General features: G+C 34.2%; 3 protein-coding genes, 1 long non-coding RNA gene and 1 pseudogene across 4 annotated transcripts; 2 read left to right on the forward strand and 3 right to left on the reverse strand.

The window, feature by feature from the left end:
- Positions 1–1,380: 1,380 nt before the first annotated feature.
- On the reverse strand, positions 1,381–3,001 carry LOC131009960 (cytochrome P450 CYP72A219-like; annotated as a pseudogene).
- A 3,239-nt stretch (positions 3,002–6,240) lies between these two features.
- Positions 6,241–6,735, reverse strand: LOC131009119 (uncharacterized). Its single transcript, XR_009096404.1, has 2 exons — positions 6,599–6,735; positions 6,241–6,490 (listed from the first exon to the last, which is right to left on the reverse strand). It is a non-coding gene; the product is annotated as an uncharacterized LOC131009119 (long non-coding RNA).
- Positions 6,736–7,149: 414 nt separating this feature from the next.
- Positions 7,150–11,237, forward strand: LOC131009115 (cytochrome P450 72A397-like). Its single transcript, XM_057936333.1, has 5 exons — positions 7,150–7,497; positions 8,701–8,921; positions 8,992–9,236; positions 9,682–10,066; positions 10,665–11,237. Exons 1-5 carry the CDS (start codon positions 7,218–7,220, stop codon positions 11,091–11,093), a joined length of 1,560 nt encoding a protein of 519 aa, XP_057792316.1. The 5' UTR covers positions 7,150–7,217; the 3' UTR covers positions 11,094–11,237.
- Positions 11,238–12,320: 1,083 nt separating this feature from the next.
- On the forward strand, positions 12,321–13,659 carry LOC131009118 (superoxide dismutase [Cu-Zn]-like). The gene is made up of 4 exons (XM_057936336.1): positions 12,321–12,366; positions 13,102–13,196; positions 13,284–13,385; positions 13,500–13,659. The coding sequence occupies exons 2-4, from the start codon at positions 13,121–13,123 to the stop codon at positions 13,613–13,615; spliced, it is 294 nt and encodes a 97-aa protein (XP_057792319.1). The 5' UTR covers positions 12,321–12,366; positions 13,102–13,120; the 3' UTR covers positions 13,616–13,659.
- A 1,201-nt stretch (positions 13,660–14,860) lies between these two features.
- Positions 14,861–18,179, reverse strand: LOC131009117 (cytochrome P450 72A397-like). The gene is made up of 5 exons (XM_057936335.1): positions 17,805–18,179; positions 17,251–17,471; positions 16,851–17,095; positions 16,015–16,399; positions 14,861–15,341 (listed from the first exon to the last, which is right to left on the reverse strand). The coding sequence occupies exons 1-5, from the start codon at positions 18,070–18,072 to the stop codon at positions 14,928–14,930; spliced, it is 1,533 nt and encodes a 510-aa protein (XP_057792318.1). The 5' UTR covers positions 18,073–18,179; the 3' UTR covers positions 14,861–14,927.
- Between the last annotated feature and the right edge of the window lie 3,457 nt (positions 18,180–21,636).

Consider the following 21,636-nt stretch of genomic DNA (forward strand, 5'->3'; position numbering starts at 1 on the left):
TAATATTGGGAGTGATGAAAAAGTGAAAATTAAGAATAACTAAGTATTATTAGTGGTGGGGTAGTTGTCCAAAAATGAAAAGAAAGAAAGAGGAAGTTATTTGAGGGACGTTCCAAAAAGAAAAAACATGAACTTATTTCAGGGACGGATAGAGTATATTCTTATTTGATTTGATCAATTAAATGATGAGTTCTTCCTCTCTCAAAAAATGAGTTCAAATAATTAGTTAATTGGTATAATTTGAATCCCTCATTTACTCTAAAACTACAGTTGATGGAAACTATTATTATTATTATTATTATTATTATTATTATTATTATTATTATTATTATTATTATTATTATTATTATTATTATTATCTTGAACTATACATAATCTCAATTGATTATTCAAATTAATGAAAATGTGCTGAATTATATAAATTTTAACAAAATATATTAAAATTGAGTTATGATCAAAACCCCATCATTTTGCTGCCTAAAGTTTAAAAGTGGGTAAATATCACTTTTATATCTGTGTCAACAGGTTGTTAATATAGGGGCCTACCTTCCAAATGAAATCCTTGGAGAGAGGTATGTTTCTTCATCTCCTTTGGACTTGCTTTGAATTTGATAACTTACTTATTTGAAGTTGGTAACATCGATCTGGAGAACTTTCGTATCGTTTTTGAATTAGACGTTGATTTTGGTTAAAAACAGATTATTTTTCTTTGTAAAATACCTTGATTGTTGAAGATGATTTCATAGTGATCTCCTTCCATTGTTGAGCTTTCAAATGATTTTTATGTGTTTATGAGCTTCCTACACCTTATAATTATATTTGTAGGAAAAGTTAATTTAGAAAGTTCGGAGTTAGCCTTTTAGGCCTAAGCCTGCGAATCTTAGGCCTAGGACGCATGTGGCATGATTTTATTGGATTCTCTTAATTAATTTTTTTGTGTGTAGATTTTGACACATAACACATTCTGATTATAGTTAATCCATATATAACTCCATATAATCAAATACTCCATCCGTCCACAATTTAAAGCCTTACTAAAAGTGTGGGCACGGAGATTAAGAAAGTTGAAAAATGTGATGTGGATGAAATATAAGGGTAGCTGACTAAAGTGATAAAGTAGTTGACTAAAGTGATAAAGGTGATCCACTAGTGATAAAGTGTAATAAATATAGAATATAAAAATGATAAAGGTGTTTTAAGGTGGGTCCATTAGTGACAAATGATAGTAAATATATGAAAAGAAGAAGAGTAAAAAGTACAAAAAACACAATAGGGCTTTAATTTGTGAACAAAATATTAAGAACAAGTAGGGCTTTAAATTGTGAACGGAGGGAGTACTATTGATTATGTATTTACTTAATTCTAAAATATAACTCAATATTTAATTCTTAATTTTCACATAGCATAAATTAATAGTCTCTAAATTTTATTATAAGTTCGATACAGAATTAAACATATCATTTATATTTTAATATCATTTCTAATAATATCGTTCTAGAGCTTGTGCAGAAGCAGATGAGCCCCATGCTGCGGCTGGATGGTGAAGACTATGACAGGAGCATGCGTATATGAAGGCGAAAGCTCGAAGCAGAAGCGTTGCAGAATCACAGCTAGCACCACTTTAGCTTCGAGCATCGCGAATGTCTGCCCGATGCAGATGCGAGGCCCCCACCCAAACGGGAAGAACACACCTTGCTTCTTCCTCTGCGCCTTCACCACTCCTTCTCCAAACCTCCCCGGATTGAACTCCAACGCGTCGTCCCCCCAAATCTCGCGGTCGTGGTGCAGCAAGATGGACGGCAACATGAACTCAACTCCAGCCGGCAATGTCAGCTCCCCCACCTTTGTATCCTCGCTCACTCGCCTCCTCAAACCAACTGTCGGCGAGTAGAGCCTCAAAACCTCGTACAGAATCATGGTCACCTGTAGGCAAGAAATGAAACTTAAACACACATTTTGCCACTAATTTCACGTGGTGGGTTGAAAATACTCCCCCCGTCCCTGAAAAATAGTTTATTTTTATCATTTTGATATGTCGACAAAAAAAATTCCTTTTTCATTTATGGACACTACTGTATTACTTTTAGGGTGTGTTCTTTTAAGTTGATAAATTTATCATGGAAAAAATAAAGGATAACAAAAAATTATTCTTTTAAATCTCATATTTCTTTTCCGTCATTTTATAAAAAAAGAATTTCACCATTTTTTATTCCTCTTTTTCACTTCAAGAAGGATAATATTATCACACCAAAAATGAAGGGATAATATTATCCCTTCTTGGAGTGTAAAGAAGAATAAGAAATGATTAAATTCATTTTTATAGAAAAAAAAAGAAGAAAAAGAAATATGGAATTTCTAGGAATAATTTTTTATTATCCTTCATTTTCTCATGATGAATTTATATATCAAAGAAAACACACTCAATATAATAATTTATTTACCTATTCTACCATCTGATGCCCCTTCTACAATTATTTATCATTAATAAAATTACCCTTTAATAAGAACATATCTTCACTCATAATATACTCTATTACTTTTATTAAAACTTGTATCGTCCTCTTCTAAGACTATTTTTTAGGGGTGAGGTAGTATTAACGACTCACAATCTTGAGCTGATTGAGGCCATCAAAATGGGGGGTTTGATGGCCGAAGACTTGCAGGACCTCCTCCCTCGCCCTCGTCTGCCAATGCGGGTGCTTGCTGAGCAAAACCAGAGCCCACACGAGCAGCGATGCAGTTGTGTCCTGCCCCGCGAAATATAAGACCTTGCACTCTTCCACTATGTCGTCCATGCTCATCCCGAAGCTCTTGCTACCATGCATTTCGATTTCTTGCGAATTCGACTCCAGCAATATGCTCAGCAAGTCCTCGTGCCTGCCTTCCTCTCTTCGCGTCGCTTCCACCCTTATATATCGATGAGTTTCTGGATTATGGAGCGAACCTCCTTCGCGATCTCCTTCATTCTCTTGTTCCTTTTTGTCGGCACATATCTGCACATTGCAAACTCACATCAAACAAGGTTAGGGGCCGCTCGGTTCAACATGGGAAAGGGATATCATCCACAATAAATATGGTCTTTCAATTTTAGAATGTATATACCATTATACCCTCATTTTTACAAAAAATTCATCTCACCAATTATTTATTAATTACCAAACAAATCAACTTTTATGAGTCATTTTTTCGTGCTCTCTCATCCACACCACACTTATCGGAGACAGGGGGAGTATATGACAATTTTATTAATTGCATACTTAGATGGATTGGGTTTAGGATATCTCACAGCCCTTGGTAAGAACTATCATTTGAGCTAATATGCTTGATTCATATCCCAAGAGTCTAGTCTTTGTATACTTTCCGAATAAAATGTAACAATATAAGTTTCCTACTCGTGTCATATTTGTCAATATTGACCATCGTTTGAAGTTGGTAGTTTCACCTAATTTTCTATATATATCATAGTTAACCTTTCAATTTCAAAATAATTCTTTCTTTCTTTTTTGTGAAACCAAAATAATTGATTTGTTAAAGAAAGCATAGAATGTGTGCCTTTGCGCACAATCTATAAATTTCACATTAGTCCATTGTTAAAATTTCACATTAACTATTTTTTTGATGGTAAATATAAAATCCAAGATAAATTTAATGCAGCTATGGAAGATAAAAATTTTATGCAATGTATAAATTATACATATAATCTCAATAATAATTTATTGTGAGACATTAGCATAAAATTAATATTTTAAAAAATACCGACGTGGACCAACACTTATGAAAGATGCTCGCAAATAATGAACGTTCACCATATATATAAATACAAATATTTAAAAAATAATATACACACATATATTTAGTAATCTCGCATGTGTGCGGTTATTTTCCCACCTTTGTGTGGTGTAGAGGTCTCGTCTGCATACGAGTGACTTATTTGATTATATAATAGATTACTCTTATAATTCTCAAAAGAATACTCCTTATTTTATTTTATTTCTCACTATAACCTCTTACTAAAAGCATAATTAAATATTAATAAATATACATATTTACCCCGACAATCCATAAATTTAAAATTTTACGCAAAAAATATTGTACAGCCCCAAATATGAAGGAAAAGAAAGAAGCAAATATAGCTATTGGGTTTGATGGACCGGCCCAAAAAGCAAAAACATAGGGCCCAAAAAAATTTAGTTCAAAATAAACTCGCTCCAAATGAAGTTACTCGATTGGAGCTGACCCGACTGACATTTTTATCAGCATAAAACAAATTTTCCAACAAATAATGTTGCAGCCATGAAACGATTTTGCCTTAGCTATTGCCATTTCCTATTTTACTTTGTTAATCGTGTTTATATTAGAGTGAATATTAAAACTACTCACTTTTGATCAAAGTGAGAATAGACTTTAACCTAAAAAAGTGAGATGACTTATACATTATAGGATTGTTATGTCTATGGTCCATATCTAACATCTATGAAAAAATATCTATAACGAATAATATTAATAAAATCTATAAATAAGCCAATAAAAATTTAGAAACAAAAATTGTAACATATGTACAGTTGTATTAAACTAATTAATGTGGTAAAATTTCGCCACATCCAGGATTCGAACTCAGAATCAAACATTGTTCGTTAATCTCATTTAACATGATTAATCTCAACTGTAGGATTTGAATATCTGATGTTCTAGATTTAATCTCATTTATCATTTTAAGGATCATTCTCATTTGATCAATTCTCGCTCTATCTATATTTAAAAAACTCATAATTTGTCTTTAAAAAAATTAACAAAATTATAAAATTACCCTGTAAAATTAAATATTATTATTTGAAATTTGATTTTGACATAGAAAAAATGAGAAATGATGAAAGCAAATCTATTATAAAGTATTTAATTTTGATAAGGAAAAGAAAGAGCAACTAAACCATTAATATATGAAATGTATTCCATTATTTAATAATGAACATGCTACAACTTAAGTAATCGATTATGCAATTAACCGTATAGTCAAATTAGCCTTTTAAATTTACAAAATCAAATAAATAGCACTAATTAATAAATACTCTCATTAATAATGGCTCAAATATCACTTTATGATTTCTCATTAATAATGGCTCAAAACGTTTTTATCCAATATATTATTATTTAAAAATACTAGTATGTAGTCCATGAATTTCGATGAAAAATTACTTTATATTATAATAATCCCTCCGTTTACCAAAAGATAGCTTGCTTTGGAACGGAGCGTGAGTTAGAAGACCAAGCTGGGGAGGCTGATTCTGCCGGTGGGAGTTCGGGTGTCGTTGCCGGAGTTGGGGCGATGATGCGGCGGAGTTCAGTTGGAGGAGATTCAGTGCTCTCGCCATCGTATACGCATTCTCCCATGGCCGCCTGACAACTCGGCCGCAACACGGGGCTCATTTGCGTCTATGCAAACTATAGATGAGGAGGACTCGCCGTCGCTATTCAAGTGTGTTCGTTGATTTATCGGTAATGTAGTTAGTGTTTAAGGTTAAAGGTTATGAATTCAAGTCCACGATAACGCGTATCTTTAAATTTTTTTATTTATTTGTTAATTTATCAAAAAAAAAAGTATTTTGGGAAAAATCTCTATAGGTGGAAAAGTTTATGGAAATAATTTGTACGTGTACCTTTTAAAATTTTTAGTTTCATATATATTTGGTTTTCGTGTTCGATCTATTTTGCATCATGTCGTGACTAGCATGGCCATTTTTATATTCTCCCTGTTCTAGAAAGTATGCTTACTTGTATAGTTTTTAATTTTTATCTTCACTTTCAATATTTATTTATAATTTATTAATATGGCCCTCTATGTGGATTCCTTTTTTCCACACAAAACACATTCAACTACTCTCTTTCTGCATAAAAAAAATTGTCATTTTTATTTACTCCACTCCACTCCACTCCACTCATATTTACAGGGAAATTCTTACTCCGGCCATAAAAAATTTCGCTCATATTTTATTAAAATTCGTATTGTCTACAATGTGACAATTTCTTTTATGAAAGAAATATTTATTAAATTTCGTGTCGAATAAATTAAGCATACTCTTTCAAGACGAAACTAGTATTATTTTCTAAAAATGTTGAGCATGTTGTGTATTGTAGCCAGCAAATCAATTCAACCTCTTATGCCATTACAATGTGCAAAGTCGTCTAAAGTTTTGTGAAAAGTCATCTAAACTTTTTGTGTACAAATAATTCAGTGAGCCATTATCAATAAGACAGAGGCAGTATATAATAATATTAAAAATTAGAAAATAAATACTCTATATACATGTAATTTATTGTCCGATCCGTTTATAAGTTATAGTATATTCATACTTGCCATAAACCTAATTTCAAAGTAATCTCTGTAACGACCAGGTTCCAGACTTGACGACCGTCCCCACACATTAACGCATATTTTGTCCTCAGTCACACGTTCCCCAATAAACTTTCCATGGGTCACCCATCATGGAGTTGCCTTGGAGTTTTTTCCACGTGGTCACCGAAAAAAAAAGATGTATCTCGTCAGTATGAGTAGCACCAATCAAATCATTTATAATCTCCTCGAATATATACAGTCTCATACCTGCATATTAATCTTGGAATGCCCATCTTTCTGGTGTGTTTCAGTTCGTTCATGTACTCCTTCACTTCGAAGCCTTAATAATGCCTTATGCACCGACGATCACTCCTTACTTCTGTTCCGAGCGCTCACAATCTCATTTGGAACCTAGATTCACAATAATTGTATACACGTTGCTATAAGATCGTTTCCCTTTTTGTACAGTCTAGTGCTTGTATACACGTTGTTCTAGTAAACTTCTATAAGATCGCCTCAAAATTAAAAAAAAGTAAACTTCTATAAGATTGTTTCCCTTTTCGTAAGTAATTGACTCTTTTGATGGGAACCCTGCACCCACATTTGTAATTTGCTGGATTTACCATTTATGAAGCCACGTACACTGCGGGTGTGGGTAAATATAATTGCAAACCATTCCTATAAACCATCAATCTGCCATAAAGATGAGACAAAGTGTAAAATGATTAAATTCCGTTGACTCATATTTCCAGCTGACGAATTGATGATACCTTTTTAAATAATTTGCACAAGAAAATAATGAGTTGACTGACTTTTCCTGGTCTGCAATTTCCACTTTCTAGTGCCGTAGAGTAGAGCTTCATCTCAGCAAAAAGATTGATAAACTATGGAAATCGTATTATCCCAGATAATTGCTGCTGCTGCTGTTGCTGTTGCTGCTTTTGCGCTTGTGGTGAAATTACTGAACTGGGCATACCTGCGGCCGAAGCGGCTGGAGAAAGCCCTGAGGAAGCAGGGGCTGAATGGTAATTCCTACAGACTGCTGATTGGCGACTTGAGAGATTTGATCAAGGCCACAGAAGAAGCCAAGACGAAGCCCATCAATCTCGATGATGATATCAACACAAGAGTTGTGCCCTTTTTCGTCAACACGCTCTCCAAATTTGGTGTGTTATTTTTGCTTTCAAATTTTTCGTTCGAAGTTTCCTTTTACTCCCAAAGTCGAAATTCAATACTGGTCTCGTTTCAAAGAATTTTATTTAGACATTAAATTTTGTATTTACGGAAGGGAAAATTTGCTTTAAATCCATCAACTATACACAATTTTTGGTTTTCTCCCAAAACAAGTAATAGAAATTTGTTTTAAATACACACATTTTTAGAAATTTTCCCCGAAGTCAACTCAAATGAAATTGAATTGGACGTGTATGGAATATGGTAAAGGGGACCTTTAATTTACATGAGTAATTATATGCATGATTGAGTATTTTTATCTTTAAGAGTATGATTTCTCCAATCTCACTGTTTTCATTAGATAATAATCAAGCAAAATTAGCTAAACTGATAGAACTAATCAAGGGCCTTAGAATATTCCAAAGTTTCAATACATTAAAGTAAATAATAGATTAACCTGAGTGAGAGGGTTTTATAGGACAATCACTTAAGTTGATTTTGAAATTAGGATAATAACTTTCGGACTTGTAAAAAACGGACACTAATTAATAGCTGTTGCACCCACAGAACATTTATGGGTCAATTATCAAATTTTCGTACTTTTCCGCACATACCAATCACATGACAACCCGCACGGAGGGGTTGATTATGTGGCAAGCACGTCATTTTTACGGCTCGACATGTGCTTAGTCCGTGCGAAAAAGTCTGAAAATTTGATAACTAGCCCATAAATGTCCTGCGAGTGCTACACTTATTAATTAGTGTCCTATTTTTACAAGTTCGAAAGTTATTGCCCTAATTTTCAAATCAACCTAAGTTAATGTCCTAAAAAACACCCTCTGACTCGATTAACCTTATTATTTTTATCTATCAAGATAAGTCTTTTAAAGTAAGCCCCCCTAAAGGTTCAATTTGATTTATTTCACAATAACTGAACTATCCAAATATTAGAGTATTTAACATCATATATATCTTCCACGTTAGCAGAATTTGACGCCATGTCAGGTTCAATTTAATCGGAATTGACTTTTGTAAGAAATTTCGAAAAATGTGAAAATTTGTGTATTTAGAATTTTTTTTTGTGTTTTAGAAAAAATTGAAAAGATTATGTAAAGTTTGCGGATCTAAAACAAATTAACCCTTTAGTTAATTACCATAAAATAAAATATCTTTGACTCTGAATTAACAACTTGCAGGAAAAGATTCGTTCTTCTGGTTTGGCCCAAACCCATCACTCATCGTAACGGATCCGGATCTAGCTAAGGAGATTCTGGGTAAGTCCGATTTGTTCCCGAAGGTACAAAGCTCGAATCCGCTGTCTAGGCTGCTTGTGCAAGGAGTTCTGAGCCACGAGAAAGAGAAATGGGCCAAGCACAGGAAGATCATCAACCCTGCATTCCATCTCGACAAACTTAAGGTTTTCATCTCTTGCATGATAGCATATATAGTATGTTTCTTCTTATTAATTAATGCCATATCTTCCACAGCTAATGATACCCGCCTTCTGTTTGAGCTGCGACCAAGTTGTGAGTGAATGGGAGAAGAGCCTTTCACCGGAAGGTTGTTGTGAGGTGGACGTGTGGCCTTACTTGCAAAAGATAACGAGCGATGCAATATCAAGAACTGCGTTCGGCAGCAGCTACCAACAAGGCAGAAGGATATTCGAGCTGCAGAGCGAGCAGGCGAACTATGCCATGCACGCACTGCGCTCTGTATACATTCCTGGATGGAGGTAATTCAACGAGCGATTTATATATACGTGATTGAGTATTTTTATCGTTACCATGATTTCTTCAATCTCATCTTTTTTTATAGGATATGAATCAATCAAAGTAATATTAGGCCAAGTGATAGTGGATGAGAGAGCACGGACCCACCAAAGTTGATTTGTTTAGGTAATTAATAAATGATTTGTGAAATGAATTTTTTTTTAAATATTGAGCTTGAACAAGGGTAAAAATACAAAGGTATAAGTTCTAAAATAGCATGACCACATTTATTATGGACGAACGAAAATAACAAAAAGATCCTCGTTTGTTGACCAAACAAATTGAAAATTTGGAAATTCGATCCGGCCTTCTTTTCCTTTCAATTTTTCCCTTTCTTGACTCATATCCCTTTCCCATGTTGAACCAAAATGCCCCTAACCTTATTTGATGTGAGTTTGCAATGTGCAGATATGTGCCGACGAAAAGGAACAAGAGAATGAAGGAGATCGCGAAGGAGGTTCGCTCCATAATCCAGCAACTCATTGATAGAAGGGTGGAAGCGATGGGAAGAGAGGAAGGCAGGCACGAGGACTTGCTGAGCATATTGCTGGAGTCGAATTCGCAAGAAATCAAAGAGCATGGTAGCAAGAGCTTCGGGATGAGCATGGACGACGTAGTGGAAGAGTGTAAGCTCTTCTATTTTGCAGGGCAGGAGACGACTGCATCGCTGCTCGTGTGGGCTCTGGTTTTGCTCAGCAAGCACCCGCATTGGCAGACGAAGGCGAGGGAGGAGGTCCTGCAAGTCTTCGGCTATCAAAGCCCCCATTTTGATGGCCTCAATCAGCTCAAGATCGTGAGTCGTTAATACTATTAATGATAATTAATTATATTATAAATGAAGAAGGGACACCCGATGGTAGAATAGGTAAATAAGTAATATATTGAGGATGTGTCTCTTTGGTTAATAAATTTATCATCAAAAAAAAGGAAGGATAACAAAGAATTCTTCCTTTAAATTCCATATTTATCCTTCTCTTTCTACAAAATTGAATTTCACTATTTCTTATTCTTTCTTTACACTCCAATAAAGGATAATATATTATCCATTCATTTTTGGCGTGTGATAATATTTTACCTTTTTGAAGTGAAAAGGTGAAATGAAAAATAGTGAAATTCTTTTTTGTATAAAATGACGGAAAAGGAATATGAAATTTAAAGGAATAATTTTTGTTATTCTTTATTTTTCCCATGATAAATTTATCAATTTAAAAGAACACTTCCTAAGATAATATGTTGTATGGTAGTGTCCATAAATGAAAAGGAACTTTTTTTGTCGACATATCAAAATGATAAAAATGAACTGTATTTTTTAGGGACAGAAAAACTATTTTCAACCCAACACGTGAAATTAGTGGCAAAATGTGTGTTTAAGTTTCATTTCATGCCTGCAGGTGACCATGATTCTGTACGAGGTTTTGAGGCTCTACACGCCGATAGTTGCTCAGAGGAGGCGAGTGAGCGAGGATACGAAGGTGGGGGAGCTGACATTGCCGGCCGGAGTTGAGTTCATGTTGCCCTCCATCTTGCTGCACCACGACCGCGAGATTTGGGGGGACGACGTGTTGGAGTTCAATCCGGGGAGGTTTGAAGAAGGAGTGGTCAAGGCGCAGAGGAAGAAGCAAGGTGTGTTCTTCCCGTTTGGGTGGGGGCCTCGTATCTGCATTGGGCAGACATTTGCGATGCTTGAAGCTAAAGTGGTGCTAGCTGTGATTCTGCAACGCTTCTGCTTCGAGCTTTCGCCTTCATATACGCATGCTCCTGCCGTAGTCGTCACCATCCAGCCGCAGCATGGGGCTCATCTACTTCTGCACAAGCTCTAGACGATATGATTAGATATATAATATTAAAATATAAATGATATATTCAATTCCGTATCGAACTTGTAATAATCTCTATAAAATGATTACAATATGATAATTAGTTTTTCAACTAAAATAATATCTTATTTGATTTGATCAAATAAATGAGTTCTTCCTCTCTCAAAAAATGAGTTCAAATAATTAGTTAATTGGTATAATTTGAATCCCTCATTTACTCTAAAACTACAGTTGATGGAAACTATTATTCACTAGAAGAATTAAGGGTATAGATGACGTGCTATAGACAACATGCTGCAAAATTCGTTGTCTATGAGTTAATAGACGACGTTTTATGGCTTGCTAGTCGTCTATACTCGACAATAATAGACGACGCGTTTGAGGTGTGTTGGTCTATTAGCGCCTTCTTTAGACAACGTGCGAGACAATATGTCGTTGTTTTGTGTATTAGGCGACGTGTAAAAGTTTGTTGTCTATCATTTGCAAATAGACGACGCGTTTAATGAATTAGATGACCCGAAACTTGTCGTCGTGTATCTTAAAAAAAATTGAACAACCCTAACCAGCCTCTATTCGCGCTCCTCTCAAAAAAAATTGGCCGCTCACCCATTCCCGTCGTCCATCCTGGACACTCCACCCACCGCCGTCCAGCCTCGCCGCGCCTCCTGACCGTCGATCCACTACTGCGCCTGGCCTCGCCGCGCCGTCGATTGCAGCGCCTGGTCTCGTCTCGCCGTCTATTGCTGCGCCTGGCCTCGCCGCGCGTCTGCTTCGCCGCGCCGTCTGTTGCTGCTCCTCGCCTCGCTCAATCGCCTCGCCGTCTTGCTGCGCTTCGACTCGCCGTCGATTGCTGCGCCTCGCCTCGCCGTCGATTGCTGACGCCTCACCACTTTCAACAGCCCCAAACAGAGCAACTGATTAGGTTAAGTGGTCCGATACCTATAAATTCTTCATTTTTTAATTTGCTAATGTAATTCCGATACCTATAATTTCTTCACTTTGTCTCTGCACTTCAATTTTCTAAGGTTTTTGTTAAGTTCTTCGATTTATCTCTACATTTGCTAAGGTTTTTGTTTGAGAATTTTGAAGCGAGAGTCAGCCACACACACACCACTGCATTCTTCGATATCTGATTGAAGCGAGAATTTTGTTTTTCTTTACAAACTTCATTAAGTGCCTCTCTCTGTTTCTCAATTTACTAGAGCAGAAATTGCTTCCATTTCCCTCCGGCAGGTTTACAGTTGGAAATCAAAATGTCAACCTCTGGTGTTTTCAGGTAAATGTGACAAAGAAACACACCTAGTTTCCTTGTAGTGTATTATTATTATTATTTGATACAAAAAATAGAGAAAGAATCTGCAGGTGTTTCAGTAGCTTGAATCCTGTTTTATCGACTCATTGTTCGGATTGTTTGAATTAAAATGCGAATTTGACTTGATCTGTTGATTCATTTCTGCTTATTTTTCAAGCTATTTTTGATCTGGTTTGAATCTGATTATGATATTTCATTAGTTCTCCTTTTGTTAATCGTTTGTTATAGATTGATTTAGTTTCAAGTTCGTTCGTCTATTTTGTGTGATTCAATCTGTCTTTAGAAGAGTTGAATAGAATTTGGATGCTGGAATAATTTGGATCCTTCATGTTATGTTCGAGTATATATCTCTACGGATTTGGTTTTGACAGTATTGTGCTTAATTGCGATGGATTCTTTTCTATTTAATTGAATTTGGCAATAGTAAACAAATTTTCATGCTGTAAGAAATGAAAGTTCTTATGAAAGAGGGAGTGTAATTTTAAGTGATGGATTTTTCGCCTTTCATAGCATGAGTTGATCGTTTCTGAGGCATTTTGTAGCATATTGATGCTAGATTACCAATTTAATCCCGATCTTTTGTACTATTTGCAATATTAAGTGATATGTTTCTGTTAACCATTTCATTGGATCCTTGCTTTTGTGATGGTATTTTCTTTTGCACAAGATTATTGAGGTGTTTCCTTTTCAATTTTGTAGATCACATAAGTAGATAACAATGGTGAAGGCTGTCGTAGTTCTTAACAGCAGCGAGGGTGTGAGTGGCACTGTCAGCTTCACTCAGGAGGGAGATGGTATTTATCATTATCAATAAATCAGTTTTTGTATCACTATATGTTCGGGTAATGGATGCTTAGTGTTTTGCTATTGTTTTTCATCAGGTCCAACAACCGTGACTGGAAACGTTTCTGGTCTTAAGCCTGGACTCCATGGCTTTCACGTGCATGCCCTTGGTGACACCACCAATGGTTGCATGTCAACTGGTAACTTCCTTGCAATAATTGTTGGTGGCTCTGTTATATCTGTATTGGCTGCATTGACTTTCTTGTTTTATTATTTTTGTTTGATTGAAATTGTTTGTGGTATCTCAATCTCAGGACCTCACTTCAATCCTGCTGGCAAAGAGCATGGTGCTCCTGAAGATGATAATCGCCATGCTGGTGACCTTGGGAACATCACAGTTGGAGAAGATGGTAAGAGTTCAAGTTCCTAGTCTTCACATTTATTGGCATTTATTTATCATGGATTATAGCATATTTTCTTGATGAATAAAACTTGAAGGCCATGTTCTATTTTACCTTTCTGGATATGCTTGTGCATTATGCTCTCTTAGATATATAATATTAAAATATAAATGATATATTCAATTCCGTATCGAACTTGTAATAATCTCTATAAAATGATTACAATATGATAATTAGTTTTTCAACTAAAATAATATCTTATTTGATTTGATCAATTAAATGAGTTCTTCCTCTCTCAGAAAATGAGTTCAAATAATTAGTTAATTGGTATAATTTGAATCCCTCATTCACTCTAAAACTACAGTTGATGGAAACTATTATTATTATTATTATTATTATTATCTCGAACTATACATAATCTCAATTGATTATTCAAATTAATGATATTTATTGAAAATGTGCTGAATTATATAAATTTTAATAAAAAATATATGATCAAAACTCCATCATTTTACTGCCTAAAGTTTAAAAGTGGGTAAAATATCACTTTTATATCCGTGTCATCAGCTTATAAGGTTGTTAATATCGATCGGGTCCTGCCTTTCAATTGAAATCCTTGAAGAGAAGTATGTTTCTTGATCTCCTTTGGACTTGCTTTGAATTTGATAACTTATATTTGAAGTTGGAAACATCAATCTAGAAAACTTTCATATTGTTTCTGAATTAGACGTTGACGTTGATGAAAAATAAATTATTTTTCCTTGTAGAAAGCCTTGATTGTTCATGAAGATGATTTCATAGTGATCTTCAATTGTTGAGCTTTTCAAATGTTTTTATGTGTTTATGAGCTTCCTACACCTTATAATTATGAGGCATTCTCTCGTGCAACTAGTTTCTGAATGACACTACTTCCATATACAAATGACGTTTGAAGATCTTCAAATGTCATTTGTATGTGGAAGTAGTGTCATTTCCCGAATGAAGTAGTGTCATTTTAGAAACCAGTTGCACGGTGCAACCGATTGCACATGAGCATTTGTGTATAATTATAGTTGTAGAAGAAGTTAATTTAGAAAGTCTAGAGTCAAGTCTTTTAGGCCTAAGCCTAGCTACGAATCTTAGGTCTTTTATTGGATTCTCTTAATTAATTTCTTGTGTGTGTACATTTTGACACATATAACACATTCTGATTATAATCAATCCATATATAACTCCATATAATCAAATACTATTGATTATGTATTTACTTAATTCTAAAATATAAAAATAAAATATAACTCAATATCAATTCTTAATTTTCACATAGCATAAATTAATAGAGTTCGATACGGTCTTAATATATCATTTATATTTTAATATTATTTCTAATAATATCGTTCTAGAGCTTGGAGCATGCGTATATGAAGGCGAAAGCTCGATGCAGAAGCGTTGCAGAATCACAGCTAGCACCACTTTAGCTTCGAGCATCGCGAATGTCTGCCCGATGCAGATGCGAGGCCCCCACCCAAACGGGAAGAACACACCTTGCTTCTTCCTCTGCGCCTTCACCACTCCTTCTCCAAACCTCCCCGGATTGAACTCCAACGCGTCGTCCCCCCAAATCTCGCGGTCGTGATGCAGCAAGATGGACGGCAACAGGAACTCAACTCCAGCCGGCAATGTCAGCTCCCCCACCTTTGTATCCTCGCTCACTCGCCTCCTCAAACCAACTGTCGGCGAGTAGAGCCTCAAAACCTCGTACAGAATCATGGTCACCTGTAGGCAAGAAATGAAACTTAAACACACATTTTGCCACTAATTTCACGTGGTGGGTTGAAAATACTCCCCCCGTCCCTGAAAAATAGTTTATTTTTATCATTTTGATATGTCGACAAAAAAAATTCCTTTTTCATTTATGGACACTAACTTTTAGGGTGTGTTCTTTTAAGTTGATAAATTTATCATGAAAAAAATAAAGGATAACAAAAAATTATTCTTTTAAATCTCATATTTCTTTTCCGTCATTTTATAAAAAAAGAATTTCACCATTTTTTATTCCTCTTTTTCACTTCAAGAAGGATAATATTATCAAACCAAAAATAAAGGGATAATATTATCCCTTCTTGGAGTGTAAAGAAGAATAAGAAATGATTAAATTCACTTTTATAGAAAAAAAAAGAAGGAAAAGAAATATGGAATTTCTAGGAATAATTTTTTATTATCCTTCATTTTCTCATGATGAATTTATATATCAAAGAAAACACACTCAATATATTAATTTATTTACCTATTCTACCATCTGATCTACAATTATTTATCATTAATAAAATTACCCTTTAATAAGAACATATCTTCACTCATAATATACTCTATTACTTTTATTAAAATTTGTATCGTCCTCTTCTAAGACTATTTTTTAGGGGTGAGGTACGTAGTATTAACGACTCACAATCTTGAGCTGATTGAGGCCATCAAAATGCGGGGTTTGATGGCCGAAGACTTGCAGGACCTCCTCCCTCGCCTTCGTCTGCCAATGCGGGTGCTTGCTGAGCAAAACCAGAGCCCACACGAGCAGCGATGCAGTCGTGTCCTGCCCTGCGAAATATAGGACCTTGCACTCTTCCACTATGTCGTCCATACTCATCCCGAAGCTCTTGCTACCATGCATTTCGATTTCTTGCGAATTCGACTCCAGCAATACGCTCAGCAAGTCCTCGTGCCTGCCTTCCTCTCTTCCCATCGCTTCCACCCTTATATCGATGAGTTTCTGGATTATGGAGCGAACCTCCTTTGCGATCTCCTTCATTCTCTTGTTCCTTTTTGTGGGCACATATCTGCACATTGCAAACTCACATCAAACAAGGTTAGGGGCCGCTCGGTTCAACATGGGAAATGGATATCGTCCACAATAAATATGGTCTTTCAATTTTAGAATTGATATACCATTATACCCTCATTCGAGTATAATATTTACAAAAAATTCATCTCACGAATTATTTATTAATTACAAAACAAATCAACTTTTATGAGTCCCTTTTTTGTGCTCTCTCATCCACACCACACTTATCGGAGACAGGGGGAGTATATGACATTTTATTAATTGCATACTTAGATGGATTGGATTTAGGATATCTCACAGCCCTTGGTAAGAACTATCATTTGAGCTAATATTGTTTTGATTCATATCTCATTGAAAATATGAGATTGGAGAAATCATAGTAACAATAAAAGTACTCAATCATATATATATCGATCATGAAAAGTAAACGTAGCTTGTTGAATTACCTCCATCCAGGAATGTATATAGAGAGCATTGCGTGCATGGCGTACTTAGCCTGCTCGCTCTGCAGCTCGATTATCCTTCTGCCTTGTTGGTAGTTGCTACCGAACGCAGTTCTTGATATTGCATCGCTCGTTATGCTTTGCAAGTAAGGCCACACGTCCACCTCGCAGCAACCTTCCGATGAAAGTTTCTTTTCCCATTCACTCAGAATTTGGTCGCAGCTCAAACAGAAGGCGGGAATCATTAGCTGCAATGTTATTAGTGGAAGAATGGGCCCACTTTTATTAGTAGAAAAAAAAAGTACACACTCTTATAGAACATACCAAAAATGACAAAAAATGCACTCTTAGATCTTATCTTATGGGAAAGAGGGAGTATATGATATCACGCAAGAGATAAAACCTTGAGTTTGTTGAGATGGAATGCAGGGTTGATGATCTTCCTGTGCTTTGCCCATTTCTCTTTCTCGTGGCTCTGAACTCCTTGCACGAGTAGCCTAGCCAGCGGATTCGAGTGTCGCGGCTTCAAGAACAAATCGGACTTACCCAGAATCTCCCTAGTTAGATCGGGATCCGTTACGATGAGTGTCGGTTTCGGGCCAAACCAAAAAAATGAATCTTTTCCTACAAGTTGTTCGGAGTCAAAAGGTATTTTATTGTATGCATGTGTTGGCGATAGTGTGGACCGTGTGGTTAATGCTTAAGACCAGAGATCCTAGATTCGAGTTCCATCATTTTTTTTTATTTACTTGTTAATTTATCCAAAAAAAAAAAGTATTTATTTTTTGTTAACTAATTAAATAGTACAAAATTTAATGTCTAAATAAAATTCTCGAATCACTTCATAATAGATTAGTAAAGTAGGCATTTAAGTAAACCTAGTATTCAATTTCAGCTTTGGGAATAAAAGGAAACTTGAAACGTAAATTTGAAGGCAAGCAGTAGGAAATAACACACCAAATTTGGAGAGCGTGTTGACGAGAAAGGGCGCAACTCTTCTCTTGATATCATCGTCGAGATTGATGGGCTTCGACTTAGCTTCTTCAATGGCCTGAGTAAAATCTCTCAAGTCGCCAATCAGCAGTCTGTAGGAATTACCATTCAGCCCCTGCTTCCTCAGGGCCTTCTCCAGCCGCTTGGGGCGCAGGTATGCCCAGTTTAGTAATTTCATCACAAGCGCAAAAGCAGCAGCAGCAGCAACTATCTGGGAAAATACGATTTCCATAGTTTATCAGTCTTTGTTATCGCCTTTGCTGAGATGAAGCTCTGCTTTTGTTATAGCTTCCACTTTTTTACTGTTACGCCCCTCTTTTCGTGTTTTGCTACTCTACGGCACTAGAAAGTGGAAATTGCTTACCTTTTTTCCGCCGCCGTTTGTGAAAAAGAGTTATATTTAACTTTTTGAACTATCATATTATACTTAAAAAATACTTTCCTCATCCTTGAAAAATCTTCTTAGGAGGGAGTGACATGAGTTTAAAAAAAAGATTGTTGAGTGTATTGAGAGTGGTGAAAATGTGTTATACTAATTAATATTGAGAGTTGTAAAAAATAAAAAGTAAGTAATTATAAGTAGTGGGGTATAATTCAAAAATAGGTAGGAAGTTTTTTTTGTGGACGTCCCAAAAAGAAAAGATAGGAAGTTCTTTCGTAGACGGATGAAGTATAAAAAAAAAAATCACCACATAATACATTTTTTCCTATATTTAACTGTAAATTGTATTTTTATTCTATTTTTTAATTAATATCATACTTTTATTCTACTTTTATGTACTAACAATACTACTCTTATAAATTGTACTGTACATTTATTCTACTTATAATAACTTTAATAATTTTATTAAAATTTGTGTTCACCCTTAAACGGGACTCAATTTCATGGACGGATGAAGTAAAATCATGAATTATTTCGAATTTACAATTTTAACGTGACTTTTGAATAGTGACAAATTAAATTATCACCTCTTCAATTTTTATAATTCTGTCCCCCCCAATTTTTTTTCGGCCGCCAAAATATTGAATTGAGAGCTTATGTGAATAATTGATTATTTTATTTGTCAAAACCCCTTATTTAAAACAGTATCATCAATTCAGCAGCTAGAAAAATGTACTTTATCCGTTCCAACTTTAATATTCATTTGAGAGTGACACGAATTTTTGTAAAGTGGTTGTGTGTGTTGTGAGTGGAATAAGGGTCTCATCTTTTATGCGAGTGTTAAAATAATTAAAGTGGAACAAGTGTTTACCTAAAAATAGTAATTAAAATATGGGACAGTCAAAAAGAAAAGTTAAATTATTAAAAATTGGGACGGAGGGAATATAAGTTAACAGAATTTAGTCATTTTATATCTTGTCTCATCTTTATGGCATATTGATTCAACCTTTTTACTTGGATAAGGGAAAATAATTTTTCAAGCAATTAGAACAAAGGTGGAGAGTTAGAGGGTGTTTGGCTAAGCTTATTTTAAAGAGCTTATAAGCTCTTGGATATTATAAGATGTAGTTTCTTATATGATAATGAGAAAATAAGTTGGGGTAGATGAACTTATTTTTTGGGGAGTTTATAAGTTTTTTGAGCTTATTTTTACTGCTTTTAAGTTCTAAAAAACTTATTTTGTCAAATAATTTGAAGGAGCTTATAAGTTGTTGTTTTAAAGAGCTTATAAGCTCAGTCAAGCACCCTCTAAATGGGTCACATTAGATCCATATTTAATTTCGGTCGGTTTGATAATCAAATTAATTCGGTCAAAAAAAAAAAAAAAACAACCCCACCAAAATCTATTGAATTGGTATAAATATTCGATTTCAATTCGACTATGCTCACATGTAGTTAGTAATGAAGCAACAATCTTTAAGACTTTACTTTTCAAAAAACTGAAAAAAGACTAAAGTGTTAAGTAGTACTTTCTAAAAAAATGTACTAATATACATTTTAATGTAAATCTTATTGTCAGTTGTCATATATACATACTTGTCGATATTGAGTCATTCACGTTTTAAATCGCTAGTTTCACATAAATTTTCATAATAGTATAATTAATCTTTCAATTTTAAAATAATCGATTTTTCAAAAAATTATCCCCAAGTGTCTAGTCTTTGTATACTTTCCGAATAAAATGTAACAACATAAGTTTCTTACTTGTGTCATATTTGTCAATATTGACCATCGTTTGAAGTTGGTAGTTTCACCTAATTTTCTATATCATAGTTTACCTTTCAATTTCAAAATAATTCTTTTTTTTTTGTGAAACCAAAATAATTGATTTTTTAAAGAAAGCATAGAATGTGTGCCTTTGCGCACAATCTACAAATTTCACATTAGTCAATTGTTAAAATTTCACAATAACTATTTTTTTGATGGTAAATATAAAATCCAAGATAAATTTAATGTAGCTATGGAAGATAAATTTTTTATGCAATGTATAAATTATACATATAATCTCAATAATAATTTATCGTGAGACATTAGCAGAAAATTAATATTTTAAAAAATACCGACGTGGACCAATGCCAAGAACACTTATGAAAGATGCTCGCAAATAATGAACGTTCACCATACATATAAATACAAATATTTAAAAAATAATATACACACATATATTTAGTAATCTTGCATGCGTGCGGTTATTTTCTTACATTTGTGTAGTGTAGAGATCTCGTCTGCATGCAGGTGACTTATTTGATTATATAATAGATTACTCTTATAATTCTAAAAAAAATACTCCTTATTTTATTTTATTTCTCACTATAACCTCTCACTAAAAAAATAATTAAATATTAATAAATATACATATTTATTACCCCGACAATCCATAAATTTAAAATTTTACGCAAAAATATTGTATAGCCCCAAATAAGAAAAAGAAAGAAGCAAATATAGCTATTGGGCTTGATGGACCGGCCCAAAAAAACAAAAATATAGGGCCCAAAAAAATCTAATTCAAAATAAACTCGCTCCAAATGAAGTTACTTGATTGGAGCTGACCCGAGTGACATTTTTTTATCAGCACAAAGCAAATTTTCCAACATATAATGTTGCAGCCATGAAACAATTTTGCCTTAGCTATTGCCATTTCCTATTTTACTTTGTTAATCGTGTTTATATTCGAGTGAATATTAAAACTACTCACTTTTGATCAAATATATAACCTTTAACAAGTGAGAATAGACTTTAACCTAAAAAAATGAGATGACTTATACATTATAGGATTGTTATGTCTATGGTCCAGATCTAACATCTATGAAAAAATATCTATAACGAATAAAATTAATAAAATCTATGAATAGGTCAATAAAAATTTACAAACAAAAAATTATAACATACGTACAGCCGTATTAAACTAATGTGGTAAAATTTCGCCCCATCCAGGATTCGAACTCATTTAACATGATTAATCTCAACTGTAGGATTTGAATATCTGATGTTCCAGATTTAATCTTGTTTATCATTTTAAGGATCATTCTCATTTGATTAATTCTCGCTCTATCTATATTTTAAAAACTCAAATTTGTCTTTAAAAAAAATTAATAATATTATAAAATTATACTATAAGATTAAATATTATTATTTGAAATTTAATTTTTACATAGAAGATTAGAAATGATGAAAGTAAATCTATTATAAAATTTATTTAATTTTGATAAGGAAAAGAAAGAGCAACTAAACCATTAATATATGAAATGTATTCCATTTAATAATAAACAAGATACAACTTAAGTAATCGATTATGCAATTAACCGAATAGTCAAATTAGCCTTTTAAATTTACAAAATCAAATAGATAGCACTA

The sequence above is a fragment of the Salvia miltiorrhiza genome, chromosome 2 (assembly GCF_028751815.1).
Source record: "Salvia miltiorrhiza cultivar Shanhuang (shh) chromosome 2, IMPLAD_Smil_shh, whole genome shotgun sequence".
NCBI lineage: Eukaryota > Viridiplantae > Streptophyta > Magnoliopsida > Lamiales > Lamiaceae > Salvia > Salvia miltiorrhiza.